Source organism: Haliotis rufescens, unplaced genomic scaffold, assembly GCF_023055435.1.
Source record: "Haliotis rufescens isolate VD_foot unplaced genomic scaffold, xgHalRufe1.0.p SCAF_321, whole genome shotgun sequence".
NCBI classification, from domain to species: domain Eukaryota; kingdom Metazoa; phylum Mollusca; class Gastropoda; order Lepetellida; family Haliotidae; genus Haliotis; species Haliotis rufescens.
The window spans coordinates 5684-20877 of record NW_025964026.1 but is presented as its reverse complement, the minus strand read 5'-3'; the positions used below and the strand labels follow the sequence as shown (position 1 = coordinate 20877).

General features: G+C 41.7%; 1 protein-coding gene across 2 annotated transcripts; it reads right to left on the bottom strand.

Moving 5' to 3' along the window:
- Positions 1 to 266: 266 nt before the first annotated feature.
- Positions 267 to 7990, bottom strand: LOC125371970. 2 transcript variants are annotated; one of them, XM_048380739.1, is made up of 5 exons: positions 6823 to 7990; positions 6016 to 6136; positions 4724 to 4913; positions 1953 to 2073; positions 267 to 850 (listed from the first exon to the last, which is right to left on the bottom strand). In XM_048380739.1, the coding sequence occupies exons 1-4, from the start codon at positions 6893 to 6895 to the stop codon at positions 1981 to 1983; spliced, it is 477 nt and encodes a 158-aa protein (XP_048236696.1). In that variant the 5' UTR covers positions 6896 to 7990; the 3' UTR covers positions 267 to 850; positions 1953 to 1980. The 2 variants fall into 2 exon arrangements, with proteins under 2 accessions (XP_048236696.1, XP_048236695.1); XM_048380738.1 differs by lacking the exons at positions 267 to 850; positions 1953 to 2073 and having other exon boundaries at positions 4330 to 4913.
- Between the last annotated feature and the right edge of the window lie 7204 nt (positions 7991 to 15194).

The window sequence follows — 15194 nt, the reverse complement described above, 5'->3', positions numbered from 1 at the left end:
GCTGCATCCATAGCACTTGAGAGTACATTTTTGGCATGAATTCATTTCAAATGCAATTCTAATTTGTCCATAACTCCATAACCAAAAGGAAATTGACAAAACAAGCAAGTGTTCCTGTCTCGTCATGACATATACTATCAACAGACATCAATTTCAGTCCGGTATATCAATTCTTTTTTTTTTGGCCTATTTTTAGGTACATGCATACATTTTTTAACAAAACAATTGAATTAAAGTTCATATTTTTCAACAAAAATGAAAATTGAAACTGTTAAATTTTTATTCACATGAAAGCCCTGTCTTTACTCATTAAAATGATTGGTGGGACAGGTAGCTGTGTACAGCCAATCAAGTGCAGCGAGTCACCAGGTGTGACCACTCTCAGCTGACACTCGGCCAATACACGCCAAGGTGTCAAACTGCGTGTACAGCTCAACTGCAATTTGGACTGCTGGCACAAGACATATGTATGTCTTGAGAGTTTCTAATACATTTACACGCTTGTCATTGCCATTGACATTACACAGTCATGGGGTATATAGGTACATCTTGTGCTCAGAGCTCATTAGTTCTGTCCGAGACAATCACAATGAAAGGCGATCGCAAGAGAATCAAGTCACAGTTCAGCAAGGGCCACACTCCCTGGAACAAAGGTCTCACCCTTGAGTCTGAAGAGACAGAAAGTGACTCTCCACCCCAGATACCCAGGACTGTCACTAGGATGAGTGCTGAAGACTTCTCACTGGTTACCAAGTCTAGGCTGGATGGCACTGGGCTGTCGACACCTGACTGTGAGGGCATCTCTACCTCTGTGAGGCTGTTGCGGCCTACTCCGGCCAGCAAGCAAAACCTGAAACAAGAGTCAAGCAAAGATGACTTGGAGGGTATGCGACTAGTCGACAATGAAAAGGTGGCCGAAGCATGGAACACAGCTCTGCGACTGCATCGTTCGACATCCACTGACTGCGACGACCCTCAGCTGCAGATAGCCAAGGAGAGAAAATGGGGAGCATGCTGGAAAGTGACACTGAAATGTGTTGTATGTGACTTCACAGCACCTGAAATGAAGTTGTATAAAGAAATCAAGACAGGCAAACCTGGACCAAACCCAGCAGCCCCTAACGTAGGACTTGCCTTGGGTCTTCAAGACACCCCTATTGGGAACACAAGAGCCAGGTTACTGATGGCGAACATGGACATTCCGCCCCCATGCAGGAGCAGTATGCAGAGGACCTCCAACAAGGTGGCTATTGCTGTTACTGAACTGAATACACAGGATATGGCTGAAAAAGTTGAATTGGTAAAGGAAGTTAATCGGAAGAGGGGTACTGAGCCATGCGAGATGAATATTGCCATGGATGGCCGATACAACTCAACGACAATAGCAAGCAGGAAGAAGCCAGGGCAGAATGCATCACAAGCAATCGGCATAGCCTGCGAAACTATTACCGATTAGAAGTTCATCATCGGCGCGTCATTCCAGAATAAGCTGTGCTGGACTGGTGCTTGGCTGAAAGGAAAAGGAATGGATGTGAAGTGTCCAGGGGGGCACCCAGACTGTACTGCAAACATGTCGGCCTTCGCTCCGTTCTCCGAGTTCAATATGGGAGAGGACATTGGAAATCAGCTTGCGCTACAGGGTGTGCTAATTAAGTATGCTACTACCGATGGGGATTCTAAGTCTGCAGATGGTATAGACAAGGCTCTGAAAGTGTTAGACCCTATGTGGAAGGTGCAGAGGCTAGCTGATCCCACCCACTTGGCTCAAGGACAGTTTCGGCAATGCTACAGAGCTGATTTCAACCCAGATATGTTCCCCGGCACTACTCGTACACAGAAATTGGAGGCTAAGAAGGTGCTAAGGCAGGATGTAAAGGCACGGTGCAGCCTGATACTGAAAGAACTCATGAAGGATCATGCAGGCGACATGAAAACACTTCGTAGTATCTTACCTAGAGTGCTCGAAGCAACCCTCAAGTGCTACAGCGGCGACTGCTCCAGGTGTGCCCGGTACTCTGTTGTGTGTCGAGGCGGTGTAACAAACAGCTGGTGGCAGCGGTCCATGTTCCTCGGCTGCAACAAAATCACTCATTTCAATATGGATGACAATGATAAACACTTGATGAATGAAATTCTCAAGATGAAGCTGAGTGTCGAAGTTGTCGAACAAATGAAACTGTACACAGACACACAGAAATGTGAAGCCGTGAACCGATCAATGAGTATTTCTTTGCCAAAGAACGTGAACTTTTCAAGAAATATGATTGGGAGGGCTTCATCGACTATTCATAGGCTCAACAATGGCCCCGGGACATCAGCAATCGACAAGTGCCAAAACTCTGGTGTTGAACTATCAAGTCGAGCAGTACGGTCACTTGAACAAATGGACAAGGAAGCTGCCTATCACAAGGAATACCAGAAAAGTCCCAGTGTTGTGAAAAGAAAGCTCGTACAGCATGGGAGCAAAATTAGTGAACATTTAAAGTCAAAACTGAGTGACAAACAGAGGGGGGACTACAAAAAGGGTCAACTTGACCCTGTGCCATGTTTTAGCAAACAAGCTGACCATTCATATTCAAAGAAATGAACATGTGCAGTAATACTGTAGGTAATGACTAGCTTATGACTGACTTTGTGTAAACAATTGAGTTGAAATAGGTAACAGTTGCTGTACAGCTATGCTTTTTGTATATGCAATGCTAACAATCAGCTGTCACTGTGCTGAACATCAGTTAATGAATAAAATCTTAATCATTTACTTTGCTTGTTGTTGTCTCTTTTCATAGCTTCAAAGCCAAAAGGCAATCTGCATATGGCGCATGGCCTTTGCATGCACCCCTGTTCACACAGGCTACTCTTTCTGCATTAATGCTATGAGGCTCAGCAGAAAGATGTTCGACATAGGTGCATTTGGAATTATGGCACAAATGGCTGATGTCCAAATCACCTATGTCGAAATCTTCCCTATGCACAATGTAGCTGAGTCTATGGGCATTTATGGTGCGCCACTTGTTGGATATGGGGCAATAGTATCTCAAAACCCCATATCCACTGGGCTTACATGCCCTAGACCACAGCTGACATTGGCCGTTTTGACAGGTGCCGTGTTGGTCAGTTTTGGCTGAATGCCGAGCAAATAACTCTCTGTATTTCTTAAAAAAGGCATTGATGTTGGCCATATTAAAAGTGTCCAAGTGCAAACGAGGCACGACAGGTGTAGTGATACATGATTCTACCATATTGGAACTCATATGACTTATTATGATGCTGGCATTCACTCATTTCAACAACATGCATAAAATCGCACGTTCGAAAAAGTACACAAAATCATTAAAAAAAATTAAAAAATATTTCAACCTGAATACACATGTACACAGATTTCAACACTTACTGTGAATATATGTGCCAAGTTTCAAGTCAAAATCTTGCATAATAATAGAGATATAGTCAATCAAACATATGCACTAGCCTCACCATATCAGGCCTCAGACCACAATTAATTTCCTTCTTTGCTATCTACAGTGACATGACAGCCCACCATAATTATTATCAGTCGTAGGCTGTTCTCCTGTTGCATGCTGACCAACCTGCCACTTGTCACTTAAAACGCAAACTTACGTCCAGGATCCACCACCTTGCTTTCGCAGTAACCACTGTCAACAATGCTCACCGGAAGTTTCGAGCCGAAACACACACAGCGGCCTTCAACTTGGGGTCAAATCATGGGAAGCTGGAATCAATACCTTCACAGATTGGGGCTTACAAAAAATTGACAGCAAACTACAATGTCTTATCTTTCATTTAAGCTATCACAAGTCACTCCAAAAAAATTGCCACAGGCTGAACAGCCCATTTCAACTGGTTACTATATTCTCCTATTTTCCTTCCGGTTCATGGTAAAACTTAGGGGGGATAACTGTGGTCTGAGGCCTATCAGGACAGAAAAAAGTATGCAATTCAAATACAACTTCATCAATACTAAGCCCATACACTGTTGAAGGCTCACAGAAAATTTGGAATCCCTAACTCATACACAGCTTGACTTATAGTCATTTGAAATCATGCTGCATCCATAGCACTTGAGAGTACATTTTTGGCATGAATTCATTTCAAATGCAATTCTAATTTGTCCATAACTCCATAACCAAAAGGAAATTGACAAAACAAGCAAGTGTTCCTGTCTCGTCATGACATATACTATCAACAGACATCAATTTCAGTCCGGTATATCAATTCTTTTTTTTTTGGCCTATTTTTAGGTACATGCATACATTTTTTAACAAAACAATTGAATTAAAGTTCATATTTTTCAACAAAAATGAAAATTGAAACTGTTAAATTTTTATTCACATGAAAGCCCTGTCTTTACTCATTAAAATGATTGGTGGGACAGGTAGCTGTGTACAGCCAATCAAGTGCAGCGAGTCACCAGGTGTGACCACTCTCAGCTGACACTCGGCCAATACACGCCAAGGTGTCAAACTGCGTGTACAGCTCAACTGCAATTTGGACTGCTGGCACAAGACATATGTATGTCTTGAGAGTTTCTAATACATTTACACGCTTGTCATTGCCATTGACATTACACAGTCATGGGGTATATAGGTACATCTTGTGCTCAGAGCTCATTAGTTCTGTCCGAGACAATCACAATGAAAGGCGATCGCAAGAGAATCAAGTCACAGTTCAGCAAGGGCCACACTCCCTGGAACAAAGGTCTCACCCTTGAGTCTGAAGAGACAGAAAGTGACTCTCCACCCCAGATACCCAGGACTGTCACTAGGATGAGTGCTGAAGACTTCTCACTGGTTACCAAGTCTAGGCTGGATGGCACTGGGCTGTCGACACCTGACTGTGAGGGCATCTCTACCTCTGTGAGGCTGTTGCGGCCTACTCCGGCCAGCAAGCAAAACCTGAAACAAGAGTCAAGCAAAGATGACTTGGAGGGTATGCGACTAGTCGACAATGAAAAGGTGGCCGAAGCATGGAACACAGCTCTGCGACTGCATCGTTCGACATCCACTGACTGCGACGACCCTCAGCTGCAGATAGCCAAGGAGAGAAAATGGGGAGCATGCTGGAAAGTGACACTGAAATGTGTTGTATGTGACTTCACAGCACCTGAAATGAAGTTGTATAAAGAAATCAAGACAGGCAAACCTGGACCAAACCCAGCAGCCCCTAACGTAGGACTTGCCTTGGGTCTTCAAGACACCCCTATTGGGAACACAAGAGCCAGGTTACTGATGGCGAACATGGACATTCCGCCCCCATGCAGGAGCAGTATGCAGAGGACCTCCAACAAGGTGGCTATTGCTGTTACTGAACTGAATACACAGGATATGGCTGAAAAAGTTGAATTGGTAAAGGAAGTTAATCGGAAGAGGGGTACTGAGCCATGCGAGATGAATATTGCCATGGATGGCCGATACAACTCAACGACAATAGCAAGCAGGAAGAAGCCAGGGCAGAATGCATCACAAGCAATCGGCATAGCCTGCGAAACTATTACCGATTAGAAGTTCATCATCGGCGCGTCATTCCAGAATAAGCTGTGCTGGACTGGTGCTTGGCTGAAAGGAAAAGGAATGGATGTGAAGTGTCCAGGGGGGCACCCAGACTGTACTGCAAACATGTCGGCCTTCGCTCCGTTCTCCGAGTTCAATATGGGAGAGGACATTGGAAATCAGCTTGCGCTACAGGGTGTGCTAATTAAGTATGCTACTACCGATGGGGATTCTAAGTCTGCAGATGGTATAGACAAGGCTCTGAAAGTGTTAGACCCTATGTGGAAGGTGCAGAGGCTAGCTGATCCCACCCACTTGGCTCAAGGACAGTTTCGGCAATGCTACAGAGCTGATTTCAACCCAGATATGTTCCCCGGCACTACTCGTACACAGAAATTGGAGGCTAAGAAGGTGCTAAGGCAGGATGTAAAGGCACGGTGCAGCCTGATACTGAAAGAACTCATGAAGGATCATGCAGGCGACATGAAAACACTTCGTAGTATCTTACCTAGAGTGCTCGAAGCAACCCTCAAGTGCTACAGCGGCGACTGCTCCAGGTGTGCCCGGTACTCTGTTGTGTGTCGAGGCGGTGTAACAAACAGCTGGTGGCAGCGGTCCATGTTCCTCGGCTGCAACAAAATCACTCATTTCAATATGGATGACAATGATAAACACTTGATGAATGAAATTCTCAAGATGAAGCTGAGTGTCGAAGTTGTCGAACAAATGAAACTGTACACAGACACACAGAAATGTGAAGCCGTGAACCGATCAATGAGTATTTCTTTGCCAAAGAACGTGAACTTTTCAAGAAATATGATTGGGAGGGCTTCATCGACTATTCATAGGCTCAACAATGGCCCCGGGACATCAGCAATCGACAAGTGCCAAAACTCTGGTGTTGAACTATCAAGTCGAGCAGTACGGTCACTTGAACAAATGGACAAGGAAGCTGCCTATCACAAGGAATACCAGAAAAGTCCCAGTGTTGTGAAAAGAAAGCTCGTACAGCATGGGAGCAAAATTAGTGAACATTTAAAGTCAAAACTGAGTGACAAACAGAGGGGGGACTACAAAAAGGGTCAACTTGACCCTGTGCCATGTTTTAGCAAACAAGCTGACCATTCATATTCAAAGAAATGAACATGTGCAGTAATACTGTAGGTAATGACTAGCTTATGACTGACTTTGTGTAAACAATTGAGTTGAAATAGGTAACAGTTGCTGTACAGCTATGCTTTTTGTATATGCAATGCTAACAATCAGCTGTCACTGTGCTGAACATCAGTTAATGAATAAAATCTTAATCATTTACTTTGCTTGTTGTTGTCTCTTTTCATAGCTTCAAAGCCAAAAGGCAATCTGCATATGGCGCATGGCCTTTGCATGCACCCCTGTTCACACAGGCTACTCTTTCTGCATTAATGCTATGAGGCTCAGCAGAAAGATGTTCGACATAGGTGCATTTGGAATTATGGCACAAATGGCTGATGTCCAAATCACCTATGTCGAAATCTTCCCTATGCACAATGTAGCTGAGTCTATGGGCATTTATGGTGCGCCACTTGTTGGATATGGGGCAATAGTATCTCAAAACCCCATATCCACTGGGCTTACATGCCCTAGACCACAGCTGACATTGGCCGTTTTGACAGGTGCCGTGTTGGTCAGTTTTGGCTGAATGCCGAGCAAATAACTCTCTGTATTTCTTAAAAAAGGCATTGATGTTGGCCATATTAAAAGTGTCCAAGTGCAAACGAGGCACGACAGGTGTAGTGATACATGATTCTACCATATTGGAACTCATATGACTTATTATGATGCTGGCATTCACTCATTTCAACAACATGCATAAAATCGCACGTTCGAAAAAGTACACAAAATCATTAAAAAAAATTAAAAAATATTTCAACCTGAATACACATGTACACAGATTTCAACACTTACTGTGAATATATGTGCCAAGTTTCAAGTCAAAATCTTGCATAATAATAGAGATATAGTCAATCAAACATATGCACTAGCCTCACCATATCAGGCCTCAGACCACAATTAATTTCCTTCTTTGCTATCTACAGTGACATGACAGCCCACCATAATTATTATCAGTCGTAGGCTGTTCTCCTGTTGCATGCTGACCAACCTGCCACTTGTCACTTAAAACGCAAACTTACGTCCAGGATCCACCACCTTGCTTTCGCAGTAACCACTGTCAACAATGCTCACCGGAAGTTTCGAGCCGAAACACACACAGCGGCCTTCAACTTGGGGTCAAATCATGGGAAGCTGGAATCAATACCTTCACAGATTGGGGCTTACAAAAAATTGACAGCAAACTACAATGTCTTATCTTTCATTTAAGCTATCACAAGTCACTCCAAAAAAATTGCCACAGGCTGAACAGCCCATTTCAACTGGGTACTATATTCTCCTATTTTCCTTCCGGTTCATGGTAAAACTTAGGGGGGATAACTGTGGTCTGAGGCCATCTAACACGCGGGGACTGACCAATGAAAACCGAGAAGTAGAAATACCGGTAGATGCTGTTGCTTGATTGACAATGTCAATCAAGAAAGGGAGGAGCTTAACGCTATCGTTCTCTCCCAGTAAAATCCGATGTCAAATAACGACGTTATTTGGACGGAAAAACGATGGTTTGAAAACGTCCAAATAACGTCGTTTTTCCGTCCAATGACCATATACGGGAAAAAACGACGTTTTCGTGTTTGCAGTGTCAGTGTCTCGCGTCGTACCTACACGATGCGCTCGTACAATATCTGTGCGAGTACAATCTCTATCTTCACCGTGTTTGTTGAGGATATTTACAACAGTATCTTTGCATGAATCAAAATTTTCCTGATTACTCTCCTAGATGCCGTAAAATACAACATTATCTCTGCGACTATACAACTCTAGTCTGTCAATGTTTTCAGCCTGTTTTTCTACTTTGCCTTCAAGGAGTTCAGATTTAGTGTTCAAAGCATCCATATCAGAATAAATAATATCGTGCTGGTGCTGTACATTTTCCACGTCACTCTGCACCTTTTTAACTACTGTTTCCAACTGATCACATTTGTTTATCACCTCCGTCAACTGGGCTTTTATTGAGTTTATGTCTGTCTGCATTGAAGTTCTAAAGTATTTTAGCTCATCCAAGATCGCCGATTTAACAGCATTCAGATCTTCCGTTGAGATAGGAGCTGGATTAGATTGCAAGTCAATAATAACAACAGTCTATCCCGGAATACAATAGCCGCCACTAACCCGGATTCCCACATGAATGGACAGAAGACGCAATACTCCCGACACGCTCATAAAAATCGAATCGGTCGTGTTTGAGCTTCTTCATTGATCACAGTGGGCGGAACTGTGTTGACTGGTAACGATTGTCGAGGGTTGTAAAACAACGGAACCACAATATAATTGAAGCTTTAAAGTAGTGTTTATCAATTGCTAGTTATAATAGCAAGTGTGAAAGCAAGTGGTTGTACGTATTCATCTAAAACGATGTGATTAAATCGATAAAGAAGAAACAAATAATGTTTTCTTGGTCTTGAAAAGTAAATGAAGACATGATATCAAATCGATAATCTGTTGTGGTAGACAATGAAAACACAATTTCGGGAAAGGGAAAAATAAGTTTCTAATGAAAAAGAGTTTTCATTGCCTTGTTATGTATTATAAACATCAGAGAGTGAGGGGAATTCGGTCAAAGTTGTTACCCTTTATGATGAGAGCCAGACAAGAGAACAAAGTTGACTATTTGAGTTTATGATAAACTGGTAGTTGATGGTTCTGTTTTTGTTCTGGAAGACGACGACACACAAATCAGACAAGTGGGACAGCGTAGGAACTGGGCATTAGTCACGAAATCGCAGACACGATCATCACCCAATCCTACAGAGACATCAACGACGTCTGCACCTGCTGCAATGTGATCATCAACAACGTCTACATCAGCTGGTGTTAAAGCAAATAGGATGGTGGTCGTGGCCTCGATGACGCTTATGAAAATAACACTGAATCTACACTAAACATATTGAATATATGTGACTTGAACATCCAAGGACTAAAATCCAAAATTGAATTTGGTGACTTTATTTCATTCTACCAAGATGTTTTCTGTTTTATTGAAACAATGTGTACAGATTTTAGTAATGTATTAACGCAAGTATTCAGTAACTATGATAATTATGTTTGTCTGACCGTGGAAGGTTATCTAGTGGAATTGCAGTTTGCATAAAACACTGTTTGGCACAACCTCTGAGAGAGTTTATTCACATTGGGATAATGTTATCTTTTTCAGGATTGTGAATGCTGAAAGCCGAATACACACTTTTATTGCTTTTGTATATATTCACCCCGAATCATCTCTGTTCTACAATAATTGTGAGGAAAACGCTATAGATAGATTGGAGTGAGTGAGTATGGTTTTACGCCGCTTTTAGCAATATTCCAGCAATATAGCGGCGGGGGACACAGGAAATGGTCTTCACATATTGTACCCATGTCGAGAATCGAACCCGGGTCTTCGGCGTGACGAGCGAACGCTTTAACCACTAGGCTACCCGACTGTCCTAGATAGATTGGAGAATCGGTTAGTACATATCTAACACGATTATGATGAGTCCTGTAAATTCATCTTATGTGGTGATTTTAACGCAAGAACTGGGTGTGACCTGGATTTTATCCTTGATGCTGATGTGAAGTATTCACCAGTTGATCCACATTATGTTAGAGATAATGTCTCAGTTACAAGAAGTGTTCGGGACTAAAAACAAATAACTACTGTAGAGCTTTACTGAGATTTGTGTAAATTACTCCGTGTACATATTGTAAATGGCAGAGCCCCTTTGGATATCCCGGGTAACTTCAATTTTGTGTCACATACAGGATGCAGTACTGTAGACTATTTCATAGCTTCCAGTGATCTTTTCCCAAACGTCATTGATATGTCAGTTATCCAGCTACAGATTCAGATCATATCCCGTCAAGTGTACAATAAAAAAATGTAATATACAATCAAGTAATGGAATCATCACAGATGGTATAGTGGAGACTGTTCCCAGATTTATTCCACAATTTTCATACAATGAATTCGGAAAACTACAAGTCAGATTATGTATGAAAACATTCTCAGTGATATTAGATGATTACATAAACAAGCCGTTACAAAATTATCCGAAATTATGACTCATAGTGCACTAAATGGAGGAGCTTATGATACAGCATCTAAGCAAACTAGAAGATCACAACCTCCTTGGTTTGATGATGACTGTGTTCAATTCGAATCAGAGAAATATAGACTACTGAACAAGTTCAGAAAATATAACTGTGCGCTAAATTTTAAAAAAAGATATTGTGGCAAAGGCAGATTTTAAAATGTGCTGTGAAAGAAAGAAGAACATATATATAATATGAAAATGAGTGATGAGATAAATGCAGCAGCAAAGGACAATGACTGTTAGAGATTCTGGGATACACTTAAACGTGCCCTACAAAACAAGAACTCTCGTTATACAACATCACCTGACGTTTGGGCATCCTAAAAACGTATTGAACCCTGCAACTACAGAAGATTGTTGTGAATTTGATCTCTCGGTTCCCAATTCCTGGATAACCATTCTTGAGAAAATTAGTATATATAGTAGTATATATTTTATGAATGATTTATCAGACAAAATCACTTCATACGAGAGGTTTCGTCTTTTAAAATCATGAGTATTATAATTATAATCATACTTTACAATAGTCCCACCATATAAAGGTGATTGTTTGTATTACTCAATTTTGCGATATTTAATCATGTAAACATGTACATATGGGGGATGATTGAAAGTTGAGTCAAGGTGCCTTATCAAGAATGATCACAACTGCGTCAGTAATCTTTTCAACAACTGATCATAACTTTCCAGTAAAATGGAGAATCATACCACCAGTGGCATTTGAAATAATCGCCGAATTTTCCTTATATATCTGTTTGTATGCCCGAATCTGGTCATTGAATGTATCTCTAATTCTATTTGTGTTTGTTTCAAAGGTGTACAATCCGACTTTTGGTTCTGTAATGGCAGTAACAAAAAAGAGAGTCATGGTATCAACAACATTAGAAATAACAGCAGAAAGTTGGTTCATATCTGTTTTGTTGCGCAAATCCGTCCACTGCATCAACACAGACTGCTTGGTTGTTTTAAAAAATGAACAATACTGTCATTGGTCCTGTGATGCCAGTAGATGGAGCACCATATCATCTGCGACATTTAAGCAATGTTTATATCATTTTGCGGATATTGTACTTGAGGAAGTTTACATTTGACATTTTCAAAGAGGGGAACCCGTGTGAAAATTATGGCACTCTGAATCCTGATGGGTGAAGCTGTACCTGCACTACCCTCTGGTATAATACTTTCTGTCAGAGATGTCTCTACGGTCAGTCGATCTATGATTACTGTCTAGTAGATCCACAGTTGTGACACTAAGGTTATGGAACATATATGTCTCTGAATCAGTCTTTTAATTTGTTGAACCATGGCGTTTGAGAGATTGTTTTTTGTTTTTTGAGTGATCAATCATTTTGTCAAGACAAAAATATCCGGTTTTGACATAACTTTTACGAGTGTCCGGATTTATACAGATGATTCATCTTTCGTTGCCAAAACCATGCCGACATTGAGGTTGCCTTGCTTTCGGCCCACTGAGGACAAAAGAGACAAAAGCATAGTGAAATAGAATTAACTAATGCCTCACCAAATTAATGAGTATAGACCCCTTGCTTAAATGCGTCTTGAAATCTATGCGAGTAGTCGTGTCATGTGGAGGTGTCCTCAAATCTTCATGCGGAGTGACAGATCTGATTTTGACGAGATTTGCGCCATCAGGGCGTGTCAACATAAAGCGACAGGAATGCTACAAGTTTGGAAAACCCATAGGATCGAGTGTGATGTTGACTGACTTACGGATCATAATCGTGGAGTATCCTGCCAGCGCTAAAGGAACATATCTGCAATATATAATTAGATGAATGGGGCACCCTTGCTCCCGATAGGTGTGAATAAAAATTGCACACTGTGCAGTTTGGAGGTGTAGGTGAACGACAACCGAACGCAGAATTATATATATTTAGATGCAGAACGTGCTCATGTTATCAGCATATTGCCATGTTTAGACTCGATTATCCACAAGCCGTCATCATAAAGCTGTAATACGGCTAACTGCACTGCAAAACAAGATTGGTTTTCACACACAGGTCCACCGTAGCCAACCCACCCCCACCGTCCCAGTCATTCAAACACTGACCCATTTGGGGAATCGAACTAGACGAGTCATCGAAGTGGCGGAAAAAAATAAGCCAACTCGATCGCCTTTTTGTGTCCTTCAGTGAGAAAAGAATTCTTTTGTGACACCGTTACGATCTTAAGATACCATTTGTTACAAGTGATGATATTTTCGCTAAATAGAGCCTTTGTTGTCAAAGACAGTGATATCTACTGGCGTCTGCTCAATATTTGATAGACGCCTACGTACTGTCTATGTTAACAGGCACACCAGAGTTCCTTAGTTGAGTTGCTGTTTGCCTAGTGTCCAAGAGCACGCTTTTCCCTCCGATGGCAGTTCAGTGAGACGGCGAAAGGCAAAGCTCAAGGGTGAAGTTTAAACGAAAACAGCCATGTTTATTGTTGCAGGTTGAAAAAGGTCGAAATGGTACAAGAAATGGTAATCAGGGAACACAACGCACACCGTGACCGAGTGGCCAATGTTCCTGGTGCATAGACCCGCTCTGTCACTTACACACAGGGAGGAAGTTGGAGGGCGATTCTTCATCGTCGACGTAGGCGGCCGTAGCCGACACGACAACTAGCAGCACAAGCCGTCCTCTCCTGTCAATGATCTTGGCCGGTCTGTCTGATTTAACTTGTCGGTCAGGTTTTGTAGGAAGATATATTATGTGAGGTGGCGCAAGGTGAGTGACCCAAGTACACGTACATACCTAAGATCCTGCGATGAAGGGTGGTGTTACCTGACATTTATAGATAGCGCTGGGGATTAAGGGCACTGTCCGGAGGGGAAATACGAAAAAAGGTTTTCTGAATGTATTAAACAGACAAAGGAGATAGTATTTCGGTGTACATATTATATCAATTAGGTATTTTGCTGAAATGAAGCTTTCAAGAAACCTCTTGAACTGGTTTGCACAACAATAGGATTTATAAAAACTGTATGTTAGGGGAACGTCGTGCTTGAAGCACCAAAATCCCGCCATCAGTCACTGCTGCAGACCTTGCATGACCTACGTTGTGTTGTCTCTGGATTCTGCCGGATTCTACCTGTGTTCATGCCGCTTCAAGCAAACCAACGCCTCTACTCGTCATGTCAGAGGTTAGTTGACGTCTTTGTGGATCCGGATGTAGTTGCATTTCCCATCGTTAAATTAACAGCTTCATGCTTGTTACATGAGCGTGCAACATTTCACTCCTGCAGCAAGGATTTCATGGTCATGTACTGCACGCATAAATACCATATTGCACGCGAGATCCGTGAATGAATGGCGTTATAAAAGTAAGAGATATGAAAATCTTTGGGGACCAAAGTCACATGCTAACAAAGCTTATGTAAGTTACTACGAAGTTTTAAAATCATTTCCCCTTATCAAATGTTAAATATAATGATTGCAATAATGTATTTGATAAGAACTTATTAAGATGTGGCAAAGTAGGATTTTTGATGGGCAAGGAGCAACAATTGTACGTTAATGTCTGATGAGATACTAAACTTCGAATGCTGGCGTCCTTTTACAGTAGATATGAAAAAAACCCGGACCAATCAGACAATTGGCTATGACTCTACATGTGCAGGAATGGATCTACTTTCACAATAATAACACATGTTTATACAATCACTCCATTGCGCAGATTGACAGCAAAGGGCAGGTAATTTCTTTTAAAAAGTACTGTGAATCGCACTTTATTAGTTCCTAAACGCATGGCTATGGATACACATCTTCGAATCAGAAAAAAGTTCCTGAATTATGAATTATCAAGATTTCTTAATACCCATTTACCTATCTCCTATAAACAGCGGAAACAATACCAGAAGCCAACAACGATTAAAAGAGTTTTGTAAAGTTTCAGTTACTTCATAGCGTGAGATTCAACACTTTTGACGTTTAACACTTTGGTGAAATCCACAGACACACGGGTATGGTGCTGACAAACATACAAACATCATCAAGGGGAAATCTTGTAACCCACGTTCGGAGGTTTCTGGTACACCTACGGGACGCAACTCTACAGTTAGACCACTGGGGCATCAGTGTCATCTGTACACACCAAGACAACGTTGTGTTCTCACCTCACATTGAAATGGGTGTTGGCTTTTAATACAGACTATGTCGGAACAACGACTATTTTCAAAGTGAAATATGATTAGAAATTGATGTGTTTGAGTGAACATAGCTTGCAACAAAATGCTAAAAAAGAAGAATGACAAACTAAAGTTGGCGTGCGACGTATGACCCCTGGCGTCCTAGTTGTATACTGGGTACCCTTACGGATCCACTGATCATATTTATGTTCCCTGCAAGGGCGACGGGGGATTACTGTAAAACGCATGTAATGCACCTACATATTAATTCTCATGAAAGGCAATGAATATTGAACACAGCACAGCAAATATGCTTATTGATGTATT